At 39.6% G+C, this 22366-nt stretch overlaps 1 protein-coding gene across 1 annotated transcript in view; it reads left to right on the top strand.

Moving 5' to 3' along the window:
• RGL3 (ral guanine nucleotide dissociation stimulator like 3) overlaps nt 1–22366 on the top strand; it is a 958134-nt gene that overhangs the window by 658795 nt on the left and 276973 nt on the right. Inside the window, exon 15 of the mRNA XM_044084617.1 lies at nt 13044–13185. Coding sequence (XP_043940552.1) covers nt 13044–13185 — 142 coding nt within the window. The remainder of the gene's footprint in view (nt 1–13043; nt 13186–22366) is intronic.

The following is a 22366-nucleotide window of genomic DNA, read 5'->3' as shown; positions in this document are numbered from 1 at the left end:
AATGCTACTTTCGTCTTGTTGTCATGGATTACTATATCTGGTCTTCTTGCATCTATTTTTTGAATTGTTGGTAATGGGTAATCCTATGCGATACAGACTTCATCTTTCTTAATAATGCTTTGATGCTCATGTTTCCAATGCTTCTCTGCTACTTCAGTATTGTAATGTTTGCACAATCCCCAGTGCAACAGACTTGCCACATTATTATGCCTTTCAGTATACAGGCCTTCTGCCTTTAGTCTATCACACCCAGCTACAAGATGTGCGACTGTTTCTAGTTCTGCTTTACAGAACCTACATTTATCTAGTTTTCCCATATGTTCAATGGACTTTGTAAACCAGCGTGTATGTAGTCCACTGTCTTGAGCTTTAAATATAATCCTTTCATCCTTTAGTTTAAATTCACCTCCTTGACCATTCCTGTGATCGACGTAAGGTTATTAAAGGAGTTTCCTATACTTGCAACTATATTTATACCCTTTCAACATTTCTTGCCTTTTAATCTAGGCTTTCTTCTTATATTCTTTCTTTGCATGTTCAGTTGCTGCCTGATTTTTGTTTACTTCTGGTTTGGTTTCCATTCCTACTTGACACTGATATGCTTCTGGTAAACTAATCAGGGTTAGTTATCTTTGTTGTCAAGTTATCTTTGAGTTGTTTTCTTCATGTTTCAAAACTTTCATTATGTTTGGATCTGGTGAGGTCAGTATATACATATATATATATATATATATATATATATATATATATATATACATATATATATATATATATATATATATATACATATATATATATGCAGCCCAAAGAGTGCAGATGTAATCAGTTTTGAGGAGGCCTATACCACCTTCAGAATGAGTAATATCTAATCCTGGTATACACTAATTTTTATGTACCATTTGACAAATAGGTTCATAGGTTGGTACTAGGCTATCAGCCCTAGGGTCTATATAAGCCTAACCATAACAATTCCCTGGCTGTTTCTTCCCACACTGTTTACTTCCCTGGACCCCTGTCTAGCAGGGTGACTGACATGATCCCTGGGGTGAATTTCTTATCTCCCATCCAGTCATCAAGGTTCCTTTTGAAGAGGGCCAATGAGGCGCTCTGCTTGACATGTATGGGCAGTTTATTCCAGAGTATGGGGAGTCTCTGGGCCAGGAACATATCCCTCCAGCATGTTTTATTCATTGTGATGACAAGGTTTAGATCCCTCAAGCATGTAGCTCTGAGGGATTGGGATTTCTTTAAGTGCAGCATGTCCAACAGCTCAGGGTTTGACATGGCCTTGTATGTTAAGCAGAGATCGCCTTTGAGTAGACGATATGCCACAGAGTATAGCTGGAGTTTTTTTAGACAGTCAGCATATGGCATCTGCTTTAGGCCTGTGATTCTTTTAGTGAGGTATTTCTGTGGCCTTTCCAGTTGTTGCAGATGTCTTCTTAGGTACACACCAAACGGGGCATTATACTCTATAATGGGTCTAATGAGGGATAAGTACAGTGGGACAATGACCTCCTTTTTTCTGGATGAAAAGCCCTTAGCGATGAGGTGTGCCACATAGAAGGATTTCCTGACTGTTGTGGTGATGTGGTTATCAAAAGTGAGACCACTGTCCACCTGTGTCCCTAAGTCTCTCATCACACTTTCGATGTTTAGTGTACTGCCACCTATGTGGTAATTCATGGGTACATGTTTTTTTCCAAAGGGGATAACTACACATTTCTTGGCATTAAGCTTGAGCCCATGGCTTTGGCACCAGGCATCTGTTTCTATAAGGCCCTTTTGTAGAATATCCACATAATTTGGGGATTCAGTAATGGCATCTGTGAACTTTGTTAGCCAGAGTCCCTTGGTGTTGGCCTGTATTTCAGAGAAGTAGATGCCAAACAAGAGTGGTCCCAGGACTGAACCCTGAGGTACTCCACTTGTCACTTGTCTGTAGCTGGATTTGGAGTCGGCTACTTTTACAGTCTGGGTTCTGTCAGTAAGCCAGTTGGCAACCCATCGAGTGACGTAGGGATTAATGCCCAGCTTAGTAAGTTTATCTATGATTCCAGAGTGGGGGATGGTGCCAAAGGCCTTGGCGGGGTCCAAATAGGCTGTGTGGACCATCTTACCCTCATCCACAGCTCTGTAGACTGATTCGAAGAAGTCGATCAGATTCAGGAGACAAGATCTGCCCATCACAAACCCAAACTGGTTGGGGTCCAGTGTTTAAAGGTTGCCAATGTCTTTGTTTATACGTTCCATGATAATGCCTTCCATGCCCTTGCAGATCAGGTTTGTCAGACTGATGGGACGGTAGTGCCTGGGATCCAAGGTGGATCCCCCCTTGTGGAGTGGGATAACTGTAGCTGTGCGCCACTCAGTGGGCACAAAGCCTGAGATGAGGCTATGATTAAACATGACACTTAGGTGAGGTGCCAATTCATTTTGTAGTTCATGTAGTACACAGCCTGGGATGTCATCTGGTCCCATGAATGCTGTATTATTAGCTTTGGAGAGTGCGGTTTCTACCGGTGTGGCCGTGATTATCGGAATTTGGCAATCTTTTGGTATTGAGATGGGCCATTTAGGTGGTGAGAGGGGGGTGAAGTTGGCACTAAATTGATCTGCCAGGATATTGGCAATATCCTTGGGATCATATATTTAATGCCATTCTGTTGTAGCTCACAGCAGATCTGAGCATTGCCGTTTAGATTCTTGACATAACTATAGAATGCCTTGTGGTTGTCTTTGGAATCTTTGGCAATTTTATTTTCGTAACTAGCTTTTGAGGATTTTATGAGGGATCTCAGCTTTTTACTGAGGCTGGTGAGGGAATTTTTTGCATCCTGGGATTTTCCTCTTTTCTGCAACAGTTTCTTCCTTCTGTTGTATAGTTTGTTTATAGCAGGGGACCACCAGATTGGCTTCCTTTTTTTGGAGAAGAGCATCTTGGTTCTATTTGTGATGGCACAATTCATGCACGAGTGGATGTGCTTGTACAGTGCCTTAGTGTAGGATTCTGCAGTCGCACTTTCAGATCCCATCTGCATGGGTGTCGTGAAGTTTGTCACTTCTGACTTCATTAGCATGAAGTTGGCTTTGGAGAAGTTTTTTTAAGGAGGTTTCCTTACTGGGGGGTGGGGGAGGGATGTGGATGTCAAGGGTGATTTGCTTATGGTCAGACCTAACCAATGAACGGGTGATCACTGGTGTGGAGCATCTATCTCCCATGTTGGTAATGACCAGGTCTAGGATATTGGAGCCCCTGGTGGGACAACGGATTAGTTGATCCAGGGCATTGGAATTTATAAATTCCAAGAACCGTTGGGAAAAGGAGTTGGTACGCAAGTAGTTTTCCCAGTTAATGGCAGGGTAGTTGAAATCACCCAGTATTAGGGTGTTTGGTTGTATCTTAATATTTTCCAGTATGTTTAGAAAGGTGTAGTGAGAATCTTGGGGCATGGTGGGGGATCTGTAGCAAGATACAATTTGGATTGCAGTCTTAATTAGTATTAGTTGCACCTGGAGAATTTCAGATGCGTTGTGTTGGGCAACTAGCCTGGAGGTGTGAATATCCTTGGTGAATATGGACACTCCTCCACCTTTAGTGTTTCGGTCTTGGTTTTGTGGCCAAAAAGTCTGGTAAGAGTTGTAGTCTGGTATTGCAGGGGTGCTCTCTGGAGCCTAGAACCAGGTCTCAGTTACTGCACAGATATTGATGTTCTCCATTTTGAGGTTTAGACTTCTAGCATTGAGTAGCATTACCTTCAGATTTTGCATGCTTGTATCTGTTACGGTGGTGGTTTTATCCTTTGAACCTTGCCTAAAAAAGGCACTATAGGGGTGGCAAGAGCTTTAGCCAGTAACCTGAATACCAGGGGTGACATGTGCAGACCATCTCTGGCAAAGCATCATGGTTTGTCGATCATGTCTTCTCAAGCAGACAGATACTGGATCCCCTTTGAATGACACCAGAAGCTTAGGCAATTGTTGAAGTCAATTATTTTGTCCTTATACTGTGGTATCATTCTGGGCGAAGGCAGGATGCTACTCAGGGCTAGGGTCATACCTGCCTGGGCTACATAATCCAAGAGCTCTTCCATGTCTCTTTTTATGTAGTCCAGGGAGGTACGTCTCAAGTCATTCACTCCAGCATGGACAATGACAGAGTCGTATTTGTACTTGTTGTGGAGTGACTTGAGTACATGCGTTATGTGGCAGATCCTGGCACCTGACAGGCAGCTGACTGTAATTTTCTCCTTGTTCAGCCTGGTGAGTGGGGCATCAGTGTGCCTGACTATAGAGTTACCTATGACTAAAGTGTTGGGTACATTGTCTTGCCTTAGGGGCTGTTGTTGGATGGCACACTGGTGTTGTGAGCTATGTGTCACTTTGGTTGTGACTGGTGTTTGTTTGCATTTCAGCTTCGGAGGTCCTTGTTGCTTGTGCAGGTTAATGTTAAGGTCCTCCACATATGTGGGTTTAGTGTTGCTATGTGTGGGTGTTGATGGTGTGAGTTTTGAAGGGCTATGAGTTGCTTGAGGTGTAGTACAGGTGTTAACCTTCTCCTTTTGACTGTCTAGCACAATCTTGGCCGGAGAGAGCTTGGCGTCCAGTTTGGCTATGTAAGTGCATCTCTCACAGCTTGTAGTGTTGGGTGGTAGGAGGAGAGGGTTGTCTGTGTACATGAGGCAGTTGCTGCATTGTCCAAGTATGCCCAAATTCACCAGGTGGACAGGAGAAATCACCGGAAGCTGACCCTTGGACATGCCTGTTTAGGTGCTTTTTTTTGTTAAGTTTAAGAGCTGTTTTCCCTTACCTTTGCAAGGTACTTTGCAATTATAGGCTGTTTAGTGACTACGATTAATTTCTCCTTATTGACAACGAGAGTTGAGTGCTTGTATCAGTTTCAGGCTTTCTAGTGCTTTCCAGCAGGTTCTAGAGCAAGTGCTAGTCACAGGGGTTCAGATTTTAGTGCTACTACTGAGAAACATTTTTCTTGTTTTCTTGTCCAACTGAACCAATAACTTTTTAGGCCATTCAGTCATCCCAAAACTGTAAGTTAGAACAGGAAGAACAAATTTTTTTATACCTTAGACTTTGTTCCTGGATATCAGGGCTGTTTTCAGTATTAATTTTAGTCTTCTAAAATATTCCTTACTGAGTTTTGTTCACATTTGCTAGTGTTTTATTACTGATCCTTCATCTATTCTCAAATATTTATGCACAGCATCCTGCTTAAGTTCCTTTATATCACATTCCTGTCTCAGACGGAAATTTTCTTGATGCTGTAGATTTCCTGCTTTAAATGTTGCTTTTGCAGATTTATCAAGACCAAATTACATTCTTATATCATCCGAGAAAGTTTTGATCTCTTTCACTTGTGCTTTCAGCTCCTTATCCGATGAACTATGCAATTTTAAATCATCCACAAAAAGGAGATGAGAACTCTTTACACTTTGTTGTTGTCTGGGAGCCAAATTGTAATCATTACCTAATTTGTTAAGTAGACAGCTTAATGGGCTAAGGGCAAGACAAAAGAGCAACAGGGACAAATGCCACCCTCGAATATCCCCGTTTGAATTTTTATCCACAGGATAATAATTTGTCTGTGCTTAGCTGAAAAGTAGTTGATTAATGTATGGTATATCTTGTACAGCTGTAAGCACTCCTTTATCCATGAATGTGGGATGCTGTCATATACTTTTTTGTAATCTCTACATGCCATGCTTAGATTCTTCCCTGTTTTACAGTTTTCCATTTTGACTTTAACAATAAATTATCCTTTGCTCCATATGACTTTTTTGTTACCCTTTTATTCTTTTGCCATGATGGAGTTTTCTTCTAAATGACTGTAAACTCTGTCAGCATCAGTTCCAGTATATAGTTAATACATTGTCAAAAGACACTTTACTGGTCTGTAGTTTTTAGGATAGCTTGCAGGTTCATTTTATTTATTTATTTAACATTTTTTTATTTGGAAAGCTCGAATGGGAAAGTACCCATTTTTAGTGGAGGCTGAGAGAGAAACACTCCAGATGCATGTCTTTGGAATGTGGGAGGAAACTCTCACAAATGCAGGGAGGACATGCAGACTCCACAAAGAAGGCACCCCAGCCAAGAATCGAACTGAAGAACCTCTTCCTGTGAGGTGGCAACGTTATCTGCTGCGCCACTGAGACACCCATTCTTAAGGAGGAATATCCTTTACCTGTTGTTAACCAGGTTGGTGTCTGCTTTGGGTGCGCTTATAAGTATTTGTTACTCAGGGATAAATCTTCATGTAAAGATGTTAATACTTTTAGTCAGAAGTTAGGTACTGCATCTGGGCCTGGGGTTTTCCATTTAGGAGAGTCTCCTAATTTTGTTTCAATTTCTCTGGCTGTTACTTCATCCCATTTCATATCATGTACATTTCAACTAAATACTGTTTCTTTTAGTTCTACTTTCCTTTTAGCATCTTCATAGATATTGTTCCAAAATGTGCCTATTTCTTTTTTTTTTTGGTAGCGTTTCTTTTCCTTTTGCCATCTTTCCCAGTTCTATAAAACTTTTATGGGTTATCCATGAATTGCTTATTTTGCAGTTTTCCTTTATATTTATCTCCATATCCTCTAAGTTTTTTATGCCTGTGTTAATATCTTTAGTTTATTATTTACAATAGTGTAAGATAGATTCTGCTCTGTTCTAATACTACTATTGTTTTTTTTACATATCTTTCTAAGTATTTTTGCTGATCTGTTCCCTCTTCTATACTCCTAACAGTGACACTTCATGTCTTGATTGCTTTATAGTTTTCTCTGTTTGTAGTATATTATATTTACTTCTGTTATATCACATACATTTCTGTTAATAGTCTTGATTACTGTGTTCATTTATTTTATCAGACTTCTAACATTTTGGGTTTCATTGACTTTCTGTAATCTGTTTTTTTCATCAATATTAATATGTCTCCATTTCTAATAAATCATGCAACTCTTTCCTTAGATCTTTTTCTTCTAAACTGAGGGCACATTCTTTATTCTCTGTTTCCTGCAAACATTCTACCGAAAGTTCCTGAGCATCTTCCTGTTACATATTCCCTTCAGCTGTATCCTGCGTCACCTGTTGCTCTTTCATATTAGAACTCGCTGGCCTGTCACTCCACAACACTGACTGTGTCAGAGTTGCAACAGTTTCCTGTATCTTCCCTTGTTGCGCAACTCCAACTGAACTTTTGTACTGATTTCCTACAAAAAGCTCCCAAGTATCTTAATACGGCAACTGATCAGATACTTCCCTTTCTACCGGTTTCTCCTTAAATTGTGGAGTTATTATTCTATCACGCTGTGATGTTACCAACATTGGATTTTCTACACTAAACTCTCTACTTCGCAGGTAATCCATAACTTCACTTTCTGTTTCTTTAACTTCTCCATTACTATTCTACTTTCCCCCTTTGTTTCCTTATTTTTTGTATTGTAAAATATTTCATATCTAGATGCCATTGCTTGTATTTCTCTTCAAATATCTTTGGTATTGCTTTCTCCTTTGCATAAATATTGCACCATATTCAATCTCTTTTTCTTTCCAATGTCCATATTTGTTCTTCTGATTTCTCCCACTTCTCGTGTTTCTCCTTACTTTGAAGACTTATTGTTCCGCCATGTTGTGACATAACCTGCGTTAGAGATAAAACAGATGCAAACTAAAAACGATACCATGCGCTGGGTCCAATGGCTGGGCGTAAAAAGGAGAGTAAATATTCCACAATAAGACAAGTCACAAGACAGGACATAGAAAAAAAAAACAAAATAAAATAAAGTCAAGCAGTTTAATGTTTAAAACTGTTTAGCGCTTTTCAATATCATTCATGATTTAAATACAAAGGTGTTTACTGGTGATAGTTGATAAACTTTTATCACATACTATTTAAACACATAGTGCATCTTACAGATATTAATAATAAAGTGCATCCAGTATAAAAATACATTAAAAATGAAAAACAAATGTAAAAAATAAGGCAAAAGTATGTACAAGTTTATATAAATTAAAAACAATCTATCTAATCTAATCTAACAAATCTACAATTTTTAATTTATATAAACTTGTACATACTTTTGCCTTGTTTTTTACATTTGTTTTTCATTTTTAATGTATTTTTATACTGGATGCACTTTATTATTAATATCTGTATAGGTTTTTATGAAGTTCAGCGGAGTCAACCTTTTTTATTAGACTATGTATGTTTAAATAGGTTGGGACTTTTTTTTAACATGTGATAAAAAGTTTATCAACTGCGGTCCAGTAACACCTTGTATTTTAAATCATGAATGATTTTTGTGTTATTGTACTCTCTCCAGAAGCTTCACGGGTGAAAGCGCAATTAGTTTTTAACAACTGCTTGATGATGATATTGATTTTTGCATCTTCTTTTTTTTTTCCCAGTCCGTGTTTGTGTTGTCTATTTTTATTTGGAATTTTTGTCCGTTGTTTTGGTGTATTTTTATTTGCGTTTTATATAACCTGCGTTAGACTTTCCACACTAAATCCTTCACTTTGCAGGTATTCCATAACTTCAGCTTTTGTTTGTGTAAATTCTACTTTACTAATCTCCCATTCTGTTCTCTGTTCCCCTTTTGTGTTCTTATTTTTTTGTATTGTGAAAATGTCCATATCTGGGTGTCTTTACCTATATTTCATCTTCAAATATCTTTGGTGCTGCTTTTTTTTGTATTGATTTGTTTTGCTTTTTCCTTTGAATAATATTGCACCATATCAGATCTCTCTTTCTTTCCCATGTCCATGTTTCTTTGTATAACTTTCAAAAATCTCTAGATTTTGTTCTTTATATTTTTGCACTTCCTTAGCGGCTTCTTTTTCCAAACATCCCAAGGTTTCTTGGTCAATATAATGTTTTTCATGAATCTGTTATATTAATGCACACATACCTGCATTTAAATCTTTTGACAGTTTTTCTCAAGCAAATATTTTGGTTTCCTCTAATTTCTATCTTTTAATCTTTTTGGACTGCTACTTCCTTCTACAACAGGAGGGACCATCCTCCCCCTTAGTCTGGCCTAACCCCATTGTAGGAATTGTAGGAATGTTTCTATGTCTTGAGGATAATACACTGTTTTTTCCAGTGCACCTACCAGGAGTGGCCACTTTTTATCCTGGGTCTTTTGCACCCAAATATCTTTTTTATTTTTTAGCCTACTGCTCTCCATGATATATGCTACATAAAATACAGTCTATATCTCAGTGTTGTCTTGGTGACATTTTGTAAAAACAGGCTCTACCTTGTGAAGGTATTTACCAAAACTTGAGGATGAATTCAATTCCAGCAATACTACTCTCCTTTGTTTGCTGATTTTATCATCTCTCTTCATTCAGACCCCATGACATACATACACGTATATGACCTGTAATGCATTGGAGCTTGTTGTAGTGTAGCATGTAACAGGAAGTAGACTAACCATCATTATACCTGTAATGTAGCTGAGCTTGTTGCAGTGTAGAGTGTAACAGGAAGTAGACCAACCATCATTATACCTGTAATGCAGTGGAGCTTGTTGCAGTGTAGGGTGTAACAGGAAGTGGACCCACCATTATACCTGTAATGCAGTGGAGCTTGTAACATTGTAGGGTGTAAAAAGAAGTAGACCAACCATCATTATACCTGTAATGTAGCTGAGCTTGTTGCAGTGTAGCGTGTAACAGGAAGTAGACCAACCATCATTATACTTGTAACGCAGTGGAGCTTGTTGCAATGTAGGGTGTAACAGGAAGTGGACCCACCATTATATCTGTAATGCAGTGGAGCTTGTTGCATTGTAGGGTGTAACAGGAAGTAGACCAACCATCATTATACCTGTAATGCAGTTGAGCTTGTTGCAGTGTAGGGTGTAACAGGAAGTGGACCCACCATCATTATACCTGTAATGCAGTTAAGCTTGTAGCAGTGTAGGGTGTAACAGAAAGTGGACACACCATCATTATACCTGTAGTGCAATGTGAGCTTGTGGCAATGTAGGGTGTAACAGGAAGTGGACCCACCATCAGTATCATCATTTCATGCCTCTTGTGGTGTTTTACATTCATCTGCTTCTGCAGCTATGAATCACTCCCAAACAGCCCATCCATCCCTCTGTGATCTTCATACCAATGCCATTTTGGTCCCCTGCAGTCTTGGCAGAGTGGGACACCCAGGCCCATGAAGTTATCTTTTTTGATATCTGACCTTAACTTTGTTGGTACAGGGAACATGCCTATGTCAGCTGTCCTTGCCTGTGGATTGTAGAAGTTGCATTAATTGAAGATATCATTGTGACGATTGGGGAAAGATGGGTGAAGGCTGCCAGTCTAGTCAAACAGAATTTGATACATAGTTCTATCATTTGTATAAATAAATGTAAAATACAGGCTTTTGTTTTTAAATGAAAGAAAACACTGTAAAATGTGAACTTCATGATTGTTGCAACATTGCCATCTGCTGTAAGGAAAATCAAGCCAAGCATTTCAAATGTTCTTTGAAGTTACACTAAAAAATGGTGCTGAACACATTCTTTCTATTGTCTTAACTTAAGGAATAATTGTTAGAGTGTAAATGTGAAATGTCTTTTATTGTTGTAGTTTTCTGAACAGGTGTTAGCTTGCTGAATACTGCAGTTTGTGGCCTGGGAACTCCAGACTAAGTGTCAAAATGATGTAATGTGAATACTGGGAAAACCTAACTGTCAAAATTATGTAATTTGGGAGGGCCTTAGCAGCTGTTTGTTAGTGTTTTAAAAACTATTGTTCAGTGAGAGACTAAAAGCATTTGTCTTGGACCATCAACCCCAGCACTGCTTATGCTTTATGTATGTAAGTAAGATTATAGCACTGTGTTTTCTCTTAAGATTAGCTAAAGATTAGAAAGTTAGATTGTGTTTTTCTTTGACATCAGACCTGTTTTACTGTATTATTTAAAATTTCTGTGTGATCTCTGAACTCTTAGATATCTCTGTGGTGTAGTAGTATTGTGTTGTGTTTTAATTATTTATTATTAAATATTTTAAAAACCTTTACCTGTGGCTGGTTTGTGTAGAGACAAGTTAGGCTCTAGAGTACATTGCATATTTATAGAGGTTATCGTAATAAGCCACTTTAATAAGCCTTAAGACTGAATAGTCACATTACCAATTGGATAATAATATTGCACAGCAATAACTGGATACTCTTTCAAGGGATTTTGGGTAGCTGATAATATTAGCTGGTGGTGGCAGGAATTACTACCGTATAGTCTGGGTAAAGGGGCACAGCTAGAGAATCTGTGTCAGCCTTTCCCAGGAGTGTCTGTGAAGTTGTATACATACTTATCTCAAAGTGTGGGTGTGTGTCAGCTACCTGGGCAGGGACATGAAACACTGGTTGGAGAGAGAGGGTACTGGAGGTTAGCTTGCCAGCTAGGCTGAGATCTGGACCCTATAGCTGTGCCAGTGGGGAGTCTTATTGGGGACCTGGAGAGCAAGGGAGCAACCAGCCCCAGACTGACTATGATCTCTGTGTGCACTTAAGGGAAATTGTACTTTACTGTGTGTATTAGTTATCTTTTCCTCTTCTAGGAGATGATCTCCCTGGTGTTAGTGGTGAGGATTGAGGCTCCTTGATTGCTGGGCCAGGGCTTGGTCGTCCCAGTCATACTAGAAATAAGCAAAATTATTCTAAGACAGCCTTCTCTGCCATATTATTCAGTATGCTGTATCTAATATTTCTGTACACATAGTATAGAACAGAAACAAAAGAGGGGCTCTTCATGCCACGGCTGACAATTCAAATAAAAAACGAAGACACCAAGAACTTCACAGTGAAGTGTAACAATTGTATCACACTGCATCTTCTGTACGAAACTTATTTTTTAAATTTTTCTGTTTCATGTAATACAGTAGAATGTATGAGAAATATTTTAATGATTTCCTTGCTGTTAATCTATATACTAGGAAATCTCAGGTTAGTTGATATCAGTGAAAGGCTGTTGCCATACAGAGTCAATAATCCACAGCAGTATATATTACAATTTTCATAATCTAAGCTTTACTTAATTTGCAGACCTGGTGGTAGGGCTGCTAGACACTGATGAGCCCATAGAAGTGAATAGTAAGTAAGAAAATGTTTTCTTTTTTAAATACAGTACATGTTGGACCTAGTACTGTGCTGGGTATCTTCATTCAGTTTATTACTTTCACATTATCAGCATTTTTATGTATTTTCTAGTAGCTTTTGCTCTGACACAATTGTTTGTATTCATCCAGATGTAATCATAATTATCATTGCAAATCCCAAGCCCTGAGCTCAGCATCTTAATTGTGATCTACAGGGCAGGACAGGAATGATATGAGTCAGGCTTGGTGATGGGGGGGGGGGGGGGTCAACCTTGACTTGACAGCATGATTGCTGTAAAACAAAAGTAAGCATAGTCACTCCAGTTAGCACTTGTGATTGTGAAATGGATGCAACACATTCATGTTGCTTGTAAAAAAGTGTGCTTCTTTTATCCTGCACTGACACTCATGATGGCAAGCTGCAAGATAGGCTGCTGACTTCCATTCAGGATGGTGTTTGTTTTGCCTGAGTGTAATAAAATGGATGAGATAACCATGAACTGCACGTAGGTAATAGGAGGTACAAAAGCCTGGGAGAAAATATACTGTTTGTGGAGATTTTCTCCCCGGGCATCCACTGAAAAATGGCTTTTCAGCTCAGTTGGACATTCCCAGTCAACAAATGTAAAATAAAATAAAATAAAAATAAATAAAATATGAGCTTCCTTAGGACTGGCATATAATGTACACCTGTTTGACACTGGAACTTTGGTGCCAGTCTGAATAATCACATCCTCTGCATTCTGCAAAAAGTCTAGCCCATTGGAATTCCATCAGATTGACGACAAAAATATTCCACTTCCACCATTGAAGTGATTAATTATTCTGGCCTACATTTTCAGAAAATAAAATAACAAGTATTGCATTTCTATATTCTTGCAATATTTATGCAGTTTTAGCTTACAGAAGCTTTTTTTTTTTTGTTACTAGGTTACTGTGGAACACGGAAAGTATAGCAACAAAGTCCGGGCCAGACACAGTCAGCATTTCTTCTTCTGGGTCCAGTGGTGGTTCTGATATGGAAGATGGCGGTGCCTCAGCCTTTACTTCTCCAACTGTACTGGATGATCTGGTAAATGAAGTCCTCTATCTTAGAACTCACTGCCACGAGACTAGCCAGACTAAATGTTAGTCAGTGCTTCTCGTGCACTATCCGTAGTTTACAAGAAAGATTAGGTTCTACTTCACTTGGCAACACTACATTAGACAATTCCTGTCTGCTTTAAACTCTAACCATATCAGAGCTGTAGCTGTATGTCTGATGCCACATTTAGGTCCAAGAGTTTAGCTGTCAGACGTGGGGACAGATCAAGGGCTACTTCAGACAACCACTGTGGATTTTAGGACATCAGTTCCTTTGCTGAATATTTACAGCATGTGAGGTTATCAGTGGTGTTTATCAAATGATAATATAACTGGCAGCACGACACTGACGTATCTGCAGATTCACTGTTCTTCCAAAATGTGCCAGGATAGAAGCTCTTACTGTACAAAGAAAGAAAATGTATTTAAATGATCGCTACTTAACTTCTCACCTTTATACACCAGTTTTGTTTACTGCTGTAGTTAGTGCTTGAAATCTTTTCCCAGAAATGCTGTTTTCCCTTTGCACTGACATTCTTTAAAGCTGACATGCTCATTGTGTAGTGAATGCCACTTAGTGTATGAAAGGTAGAACATTCTTAGTTAAAATATTCTAGAAATATGTGAAACTTCTGAAGAAGGATAGAAGGGTAGAATGTTAAATGTGCTTAAAGGCAGACTTGATAGGCTGTTTCCTTCTGCTGTCAACTAGATGAAATAGAATGTAACAATGCAAAGACCTCACTGCAATCCACTCTCTCTTGAAATAAACTTTGGAAGCCTCTTTTCAGAAAGTTAAGTGCTTTTTATTCCTTTTAGTTAGGTTGTAAAGTAAATTAACATTAGGTTTGGAAATGGCTGTATTTTTCTAAAAAGCCACATCAATCTGCTAAAATAGTGTCTAAAAAGCCACGTCAATCTTCTAAGACAGTGAAAAATTGACTGCAGGGGAGGAAGAATTAGTGAGTAAGCATTTGATAAGTGATATTTAAAAGGAGATTGAAGGGCATTGTCTAGACTACATTGGACTCATTCTGACTCACCAAACTGTCTTATGATGTAACTTCACTATATTTGAAGACGACTATTGCAGCCTCTCCTCACAAACTGAATGTGCTTTTCAGTCTTTCTTTTAAGCTGTGAAATAAATTACTTTTAGGTTGTTAGACAGCTGTATTTATATATGCTCATCTTAGAATAGTGAGATAATAATCAAGCGATACTTTTCATTCAGACTTTACTATTTGGGTTGGAGCAGGCCAACATTTCTCCTCTTCCTCCCATCCTACTCACAGTTGCTACCGTTATATGGATACATGTTGACCAATTGACAGTACTTTAATTGAGTGCTGTCTGATTGATGGAAAAACAGTGAAATTAGTTTCAGCAGACCTCAGAGGTAAGACATCCTCCAAACTTAAATATACCTACTCTGAGGTTGCACAACTATGGGGAAAAAAACCCTCCAGTCTTCGCTTTTCTTGTTGATCAGACAGCAGTCGATTAAAGTGCTGTTGATGAGTCAACAGGCTCCCCTTTAAATCACATGATTGTGTCAGCATTTCCTTGAAGCTATCAGTACATTCATTCAGGAACCGAGAAGCTTGGGATTCTCCAGTACAGTATACTAGATTAACTGGTAAGTGGAACTGCTAATACACCATGACAGATAAGGCAGGTGGGAGATGTTGGTTGCAAGTGGTGGCTGTAAAGCAGTGATGTGGCCTGGGGTGCTCTAGGGAGGACAGGCTACAAGACCTCTAAGACATTAAAGGTAATGATAGAGCAGGCCACACATCTATAAATGCAACAGAGTTAGAGGAACCTTCTGAGTACTAAGCAGATAAACTAAGGTGACAATGAGGCAGAAGGCAGTAAGTTTAGCTGATGCACAGCAGGTTAGATGAACAATAATGCAGTAAAAATGAAGGTAGAGAAGGAATTGCTTAGCACCAAATGTTCAAAAACACTGACAGTAGCATATTCCAAGAGGACAAGGAAAGGGCAAATGGACATATAAATGTGACCTACCAGACAGAGGTGAAAGATAGTCAGGACATGAGGAACATGAATAGTTGCAAGTAGAAGAAGGGGTGCTTTGGTCAAGGGATGAAAGCGAATGCCAGTGAAGTAAGTTGTACTAAGGAGACTTAAGAATGAATAGTGCTTTAGTAGGACTGAATATGGAAGCAACACAGGGTGAGTTAGTTGGCACCCATACCTCTCAATTGTCCAGATTTTTGCAGAATGTCCATATTTTTGCCTCATATTTTTGGTCTGTTCTTTATAAAATTTGTGGTTTTCTGGCAAATTGCTGAGGATTGAAGTCACCAAATTGTGATATACATTTGAGTCTCAGATGTCACATCTTTCAGAAAATGCATGTTAACACAAATCCTGTTATTCTAGTGACTTTCTATATTTATAACAGCAATTTTTAAAATCTGTACCTATTTTGGGCCTTTGTCCCCCCATTATTTTAGAATTTGTCCAGATTTTTAGTGCTAAGAATTTGAAAGGCATGTGGGCACCCACTAGTGAAGATGACAAGAATGGGGGAGTGAGGTTAGTAGAATCATTTCAACTATAGATATTGTTAGCAGATAATGATTGTCTTTCTTGCATGGTGTGCTTATGTTTTGGATGGCCATAATATGTCTGTGCAAAAACTGATTTTGTGAATCCATTTTCACCAAGATAGCTACACATAACCCGCAAACTATATACATGAATAAAAACCTTCACTCATACAGAGATGTACATTGTACATTAATTTACATGCAACTACACATTCCCATGCACGCACACTATTGCACACTATTTCATTTTGGGAGGCAAAGCCCCCATCTCCTAGCAATAATATTCTAACTTCTGAGGTTCCCAAAAGAAAAAGGCATGTTATCTGTTTAGTTTTCTGGCCATACAACACACACCATAACAACCAAATTGCTCATTCCATATTCAGATTATTTTCACAGATCCATCTCTACTGCACGTGTAGGACATCTTACCGTACAACGCACTAGTTATAGCAGAGTGTCATCATTCACAGCACCATTCAAACACCATTTACACAAATGTGGTACACACTGAAAAGCATGTGCTGCATTCATTTCACACACACACACACACACACACACACACACGCACACACACACACACACACACACACACACACACACACACACACACACACACACACACACACACACACACACACACACACACACACACACACACACACACACACACACACACACACACACACACACACACACACACACACACACACACACACACACACACACACACACACACACACACACACACACACACACACTGAATTTACAATCCTACATCACCAAGTATGATGACGCACCATCTTAGATAGGCCACAGTTTGTTGTTAACCAGTATCATGTGTCTTTCTGGTTCTCATTATAATCTTTCTGCATCTACCTTATGCAATAAACTCCTCAGGAAGGCAGACTGTTTTACACCTCATCAAATCCTCAGTGTGTAGAAATTCTCTCACGTAGTGTAGTGTAGTAGCATATCTGATTAACAGACGTAAAATATACCACAATTAACAGAGGGTGTTGTAGGGAGTGTCCTACTTCCTTTAATATCCAGCAATCTTGCAGATGGCTGAATTAAATAATGGGGATACAGAGGATGAAGCCCCCTTCATTAGGACTGTAGAAAACTTTGCCCTCAGAAAAAACAGTTTATAATTCACTTTGAAAGTTATGTTTTCCTTTAGAACCAAAGAACAATAAAAACACTATCAGTGATTGTTTGTATCCCCTCTTTGTAACACCCTAAAACTGACCTCTTTTCTAACAGGCTGAGATAAAATGATAGCAAAGAGGGGTACATAAGAGGTTCTAGTGCTAGAATACTGAAGTTCAAAACCAATTGGAATAGTATAGGCAATGATGGCAGGAACTTGACGTTTATGTGTATTCGTCTCCCAATTTTTCTGTGTTGACCTCAGGTGTCAGGATCCAACTGTCGCCAATATCTTCCATTTGTTTCTAGAAATTTGAGAACTTGGGAGGACTTCCAGATAATTCTTTAATTGCAGGCTCCTTAACTCCTTGGAATCCTCTCATACAATGCCTTGGGGTAGCTGCTATATACCTGCCCCCTCCTCAGAGATGGTGTTTAGTAAGGCATTAGGGGATTTAAATTAAGGTGTCTGCTGGGTGAAGTCCCCACCTTGCCCCTATCTGGGCTCTGGTATTTTGTGGCCAAGTCCCACAAATTCCCACTGGAATGAGAGATCAAGCAGCCTGTTTGCTAGATCCCATCACTCCTGATTGGCCGTCATGCTATCGGGCCACCCTGGGTCACTGATGGTGTAGATGTAAAACACATCTCTGCAGCAGCAAGTCGGCTAAATATAAATGGCAAAATATAAAAGGAAACGGTGCCATGAATATGGATTGTGAAGTAAATAGGATAGGTGCTGATGAGGGCACCCTGAGAATACTCAAGTAAGTTCCACGTTGCTATGCTATATATGTGAAAGCAAATAATCTGACAATGAAGAACATGAGCAAACGAAACAAAAATATTATAGAAGGAGAGGGAATTAAGGACTGTAATGAGTGGGAAGAAATTGTTGCAAAGAGAGAGGGTGCAGACTGAAGGAATTTAGGGGGGGACAGGGGAATATGTGTAAGAATTTGAACTGTATACAAGGAACTGCATACATCATAAAAATAATGGGGAAAAGGTGCTGAAGTAAGGAGTGGGAACCTGTATTCAATTAGTATTAGGCCTCTTTAGCTAAACTGACCACAGGGTTATAACTAGAGGGACAAGAGAGAAAAAGAAGGGGATTGTAAGGTAATAGGGGTTCCAGCAGGAAAAGCAAGGGGAGAGTCTCATGCAAAGAATGCCAGGTGTCCAGGGAATAGTATACCATAGGACCATAGGCCCTTACAAGCCTAGCCAAGAAGCACCCAATGCCCCTGTCCTGCAGGGACACAGGTAGAATCCCAGGGGTGTATTTTCTGTTCCCCATCCAGTTATCCAGGTTGCACTTAAAAAGGGTTAATGAGCTATTGTACTTGATGTGGAGAGGGAGTGTATTGTACAGAAGGGAAAGTCTCTGGGACACAAATCTGTCCCACCGACAAGTCCTTTTGATGCCACAGACCAAATGAGGTTGCGCGTGCAGTTTACTTGAATGGAGCGTGACTTGTGGCTATGCAGCAGTCTCATCAAGGTGGGGTCTGAGATTGCTTTGTATGCCAGACAGAGTTCGCCTCTGAGGAGTCTGTATGTGACTGAATAGAGGGACAGGGATTTTAGCCTGTCTGTGTAGTGTAGAGTAGATGTTTTTGGCCCTGGATTTTCCTGGTGAGGAATCTGTGTGGTCTCTCCAGCAGCTGCATGTGCTTTGTGAGTTACATGCTGAAAGGGGCATTGTTCTCAATATTGGTTCTTATAAAGGAAGAATACAGGAATGTTATGACCTCCTTGTCCCTGGATGAGATGCTCTTCCTAATGAGGTGGGCCATGTAGAAAACTTTCCATACAATGGAAGCAATATGGTGGCCAAAAGTCAGTTTGCTATCAACCTGGGTGCCCAAGTCCCTCACGACTGATTGCGTTTTTGGACCTTGTTATTAATGTGATAATTTGTGGGGACATCATTCTCACCAAAGGGGACAATGATGCATTTTTTGGCATTCTGTTTGTGGCCATGTTTCTGGCACCAGTCGTCTGTTTGGGCCAAACCCGCTTAGAGGATGTCCACATCACTAGGAGAATTGTGGTAATTTAAGTAGTGGAAGAAAATGACGTCACTGCAGACAGAACAGAACGATGGGCCTCTGGGAATAGGGAGTTTCAGGTGATGCTGTCAACATACAGGTACAGTGAAAGAGCAGGGTAAGTAAAATAAATAAGGGGTATGTGCCATCCAGGAGAGGATACAGCACATGAGCGAGGAAATAAACTCAAAGGGTAATGGAGAGAAGAAAGTGATAACTAAGGTGTTGGTCTTGAGTTTAGAAGGGTATGGTGGAAGAATTCTAGTCAATTGCCATAGCATACATGCCACCAGATGCAGGTATAAACGTAGAAAATGTTGTACAACAAAACCTCGGAGAAAGTATTAGATAATAGTAATGTGAAGACTAGAACTTTCTAGACAAACTAGGAGGTATCATCTTCTGATGTGAGAATAACGAGTGAACCGATGAAGGTGCCAGTATGTAGGGCTAAGGTAGTAACTGTGGACTCACCAACCGAGAGACACTATGCCAGACCTGATCCTCAACAGTTAGCAGGGGATTAAAGGACTAGCGTTCATACATCCAGTGTGCGATAATCATGATGCTCTATTGTGCTTTGTGATTCCTAAAGAAGGGATAATGGTCATGTTGCAGCAGTCACATAGATCTGGAAGTTTAGTGGCTGTGGATTTTGATATGCTAAACAGAAAGGGAGCAGTAATACAGAATGGTGATAGGCATGAGCAAAAGCTGTGAAACAATGGCAGCGTATTAATGTGCGACAACAAATAACTGAGACACACTATGATAGGAGGAAGTGGAGGAAATGTGGTAGGTAGAAATGGCCAGTTTAGTTAAAAATGAAAAAATGAAGGAAGCTATGATTAAAAAGGTGGTTGCTTGTGGATGGGTGGGGGTATAGATAGAATGAAATATCCAGGAAGAAGCCAAGAAGGAGGCAGGTAGAAATTTACAGATGGTGAAGGAAGAGTTAGTACAGATGGACATAAAAAGTTCTTTAGACAGAGAGGTGAGAGGATATGACCACTACTGAGCTACTGGAAGTAGTAAAAACAAAGCAGGAAAGCGGTAAAGTGCTTGAGACGTCCTTTGTTTATGTTTTCATAAATGAAATAAAGACCAGGCAGTACAGAGTAAGCAGGCAGGACTGGGAAGAAATGGATGTGTAGTTAGCAGAGAAAATGTGGACTATTATTTGAGGATGCTAATATGTGACAAGGCACTTAAGCAGGAATAGCAGCCACCCCACATGCTTAAAGAACTGTCAGTAATACTTGAAGGCACTTACTAAGGCTGTTAAGCCCTTACCTGGCTCCAAATGATGCCAGAGGAAGGAACTATGATTCCATTTATAAAGGTTTGGGGAGGTGTCCAAGATGATGTTGATCCATTATGGGTTAATTAGCCACACTGTCATCACTTGTTTGGTGATGGTACAACTCCGAGGGTTGAATTGGTTGAATTCCTAGAAGCCACTGTCCTAGCGAATAGATAGTAGCATTTACATGTTAGAGATTTTCTCAGACCAGTCTGATGCACTTTCACAACTGGGTCACAACTGTGAATAAAAGAAAGACAAAAATGGGGTGTACATGGTTTTCCACATCCATGAATCAAGGGAAACCCTGCCCATGGGCTACACAATAACTTCACCAAGGTCTTTAACACCATGCTACAGAGGAGGCTGGTATGGAAGATGAGGAACATGGAGAAGACATATAGATGGAGAAGAAATCCAGGCGTGTGTGGCAAATAGGAAACTGACTGGTAGGGATAAAAGAACCATAATTATTAAAGAGCTGTTTAGAAACAATTCAGTAACAGGAGTTGTAAGACTTGGTATTTGGGCTGGTGTTATTTGATATGTTTCTATCTGGTATAAATAACAGAAATGGATGAGACGATCAGTTTGTTTGGATATGACAACAAAACTGCAGTAGGATTTGGGGATGAGAGAGAAGTAGGAAGTGAGATTTCACTGAGACCTTGTAAAGACTTCAGTGTGGTCAGGCTAGAATCTGTGCTCAGACCTAGATCCTTCCCCTTGAACTTAAAGAAGTGCTGAGGGCAAGAATGTGGGATCAAGATATAGATGAAGAGGACTGGACATGCAGAAAAAAAAACAGCCTGTGTAGAATATCTCAAAATAGATGACTCATGCTCTTGACCAGCCCCAAGTCCTTGGAGTTAATTTCTTTTAGTAAGACCCACACAAAAGTAGTTGCTTGTGTCTGACTTAGCTGGGCATCTACGTTGCGAACCAAACAAGCTTTTGGATGCATTTTTTCAGCACCGTAATCACAAGTTGCTCTACTCTATGTCTGTTTGTTACCACCACTGCACCCTCCACCACCATAGACTTTACAACTGTTCAAAAAATAAACCTCTTGTTAAAAAGTTCCTCTGTAAAGGACTCCTAGGTTCTGATAACTTATAAGATCAAGGCTGTGAGCTGCTAATGCTTTGCTTTCTGTAGTGCAGGGTTTGATTAGTCTGCCCTGCATTGATGAACCCACAGCATCTTCCATCTATTGACACTAAATGCCCCCTTCAGCAGCTTACTCCCGGGGATGCCATGCCCATTCTCACTGTTTTATGCTTCTAACTCCTCCAGGTTCCAGCCACTGCAAAACATTGTTATTTGATCTACACTATACTGAATGAACTCAGCTATTTGTTATCAGGTTAGACTGACTGCGCGCAGGCGTTCTGGCAGCTTTATTATCGTGTCCATTGTTTTATAATCTGCTTCTGCTCCTGCCTTCGATCTGTTTCTTCCCTCTTTTTTTTGGTCACAGAGTCTTCCATTCCTTCTCTTACTCACAATTTATTCTACCCAAATGAGTCACAATCCACTCTCTGTCATAAAAGGTATTGTCTGCAGTATGTTTTAAGTTCTGGAAATATATTTCACATTTCTTAAGAAACTAAATACTTAATACTTTGCTGCCTTAAAATACTACCTAAAGCACTTTGGAAACTGCCCAGGTCTGGAAGAAAAAAGTTTGCATTCTGACTATCTGACGTTGACTTTTGCTTTATCTTGCTTTCAGTGTTTATCTCCATAATTTAACTAAATGTCTTATGCATGTTATTGTTCATTTATGGTGTACCCAATTTCATGTACAGATGACCCGGTTCCTATTAAATTGTTGAAACTCCATTTATGCGAATACAAAATCATCAACACATATTGCACGAAATACGTAATCGTCGAACATGCAAAACTGCAAAATTAAAAATGTTGAAGTATTTTTGTTTGCCCATCTATGGTATAGCTCTGTAAGGTAACTGTGATAGTTACGGACCTTACAGTTATGGTGCGGCTTAAGGTAAGTGTATAGATAGGTAGTGTGTGTACAATTTAGTGTAGTGTTAGAAGTAGGGTTTTGTTAAATGT

The sequence above is a fragment of the Protopterus annectens genome, chromosome 9.part0 (genome assembly GCF_019279795.1).
Source record: "Protopterus annectens isolate FY-2018-M chromosome 9.part0, PAN1.0, whole genome shotgun sequence".
NCBI lineage: Eukaryota > Metazoa > Chordata > Ceratodontiformes > Protopteridae > Protopterus > Protopterus annectens.
Note: the sequence above shows the minus strand (reverse complement) of the source record. Positions and strands in the feature narration are given on the sequence as shown.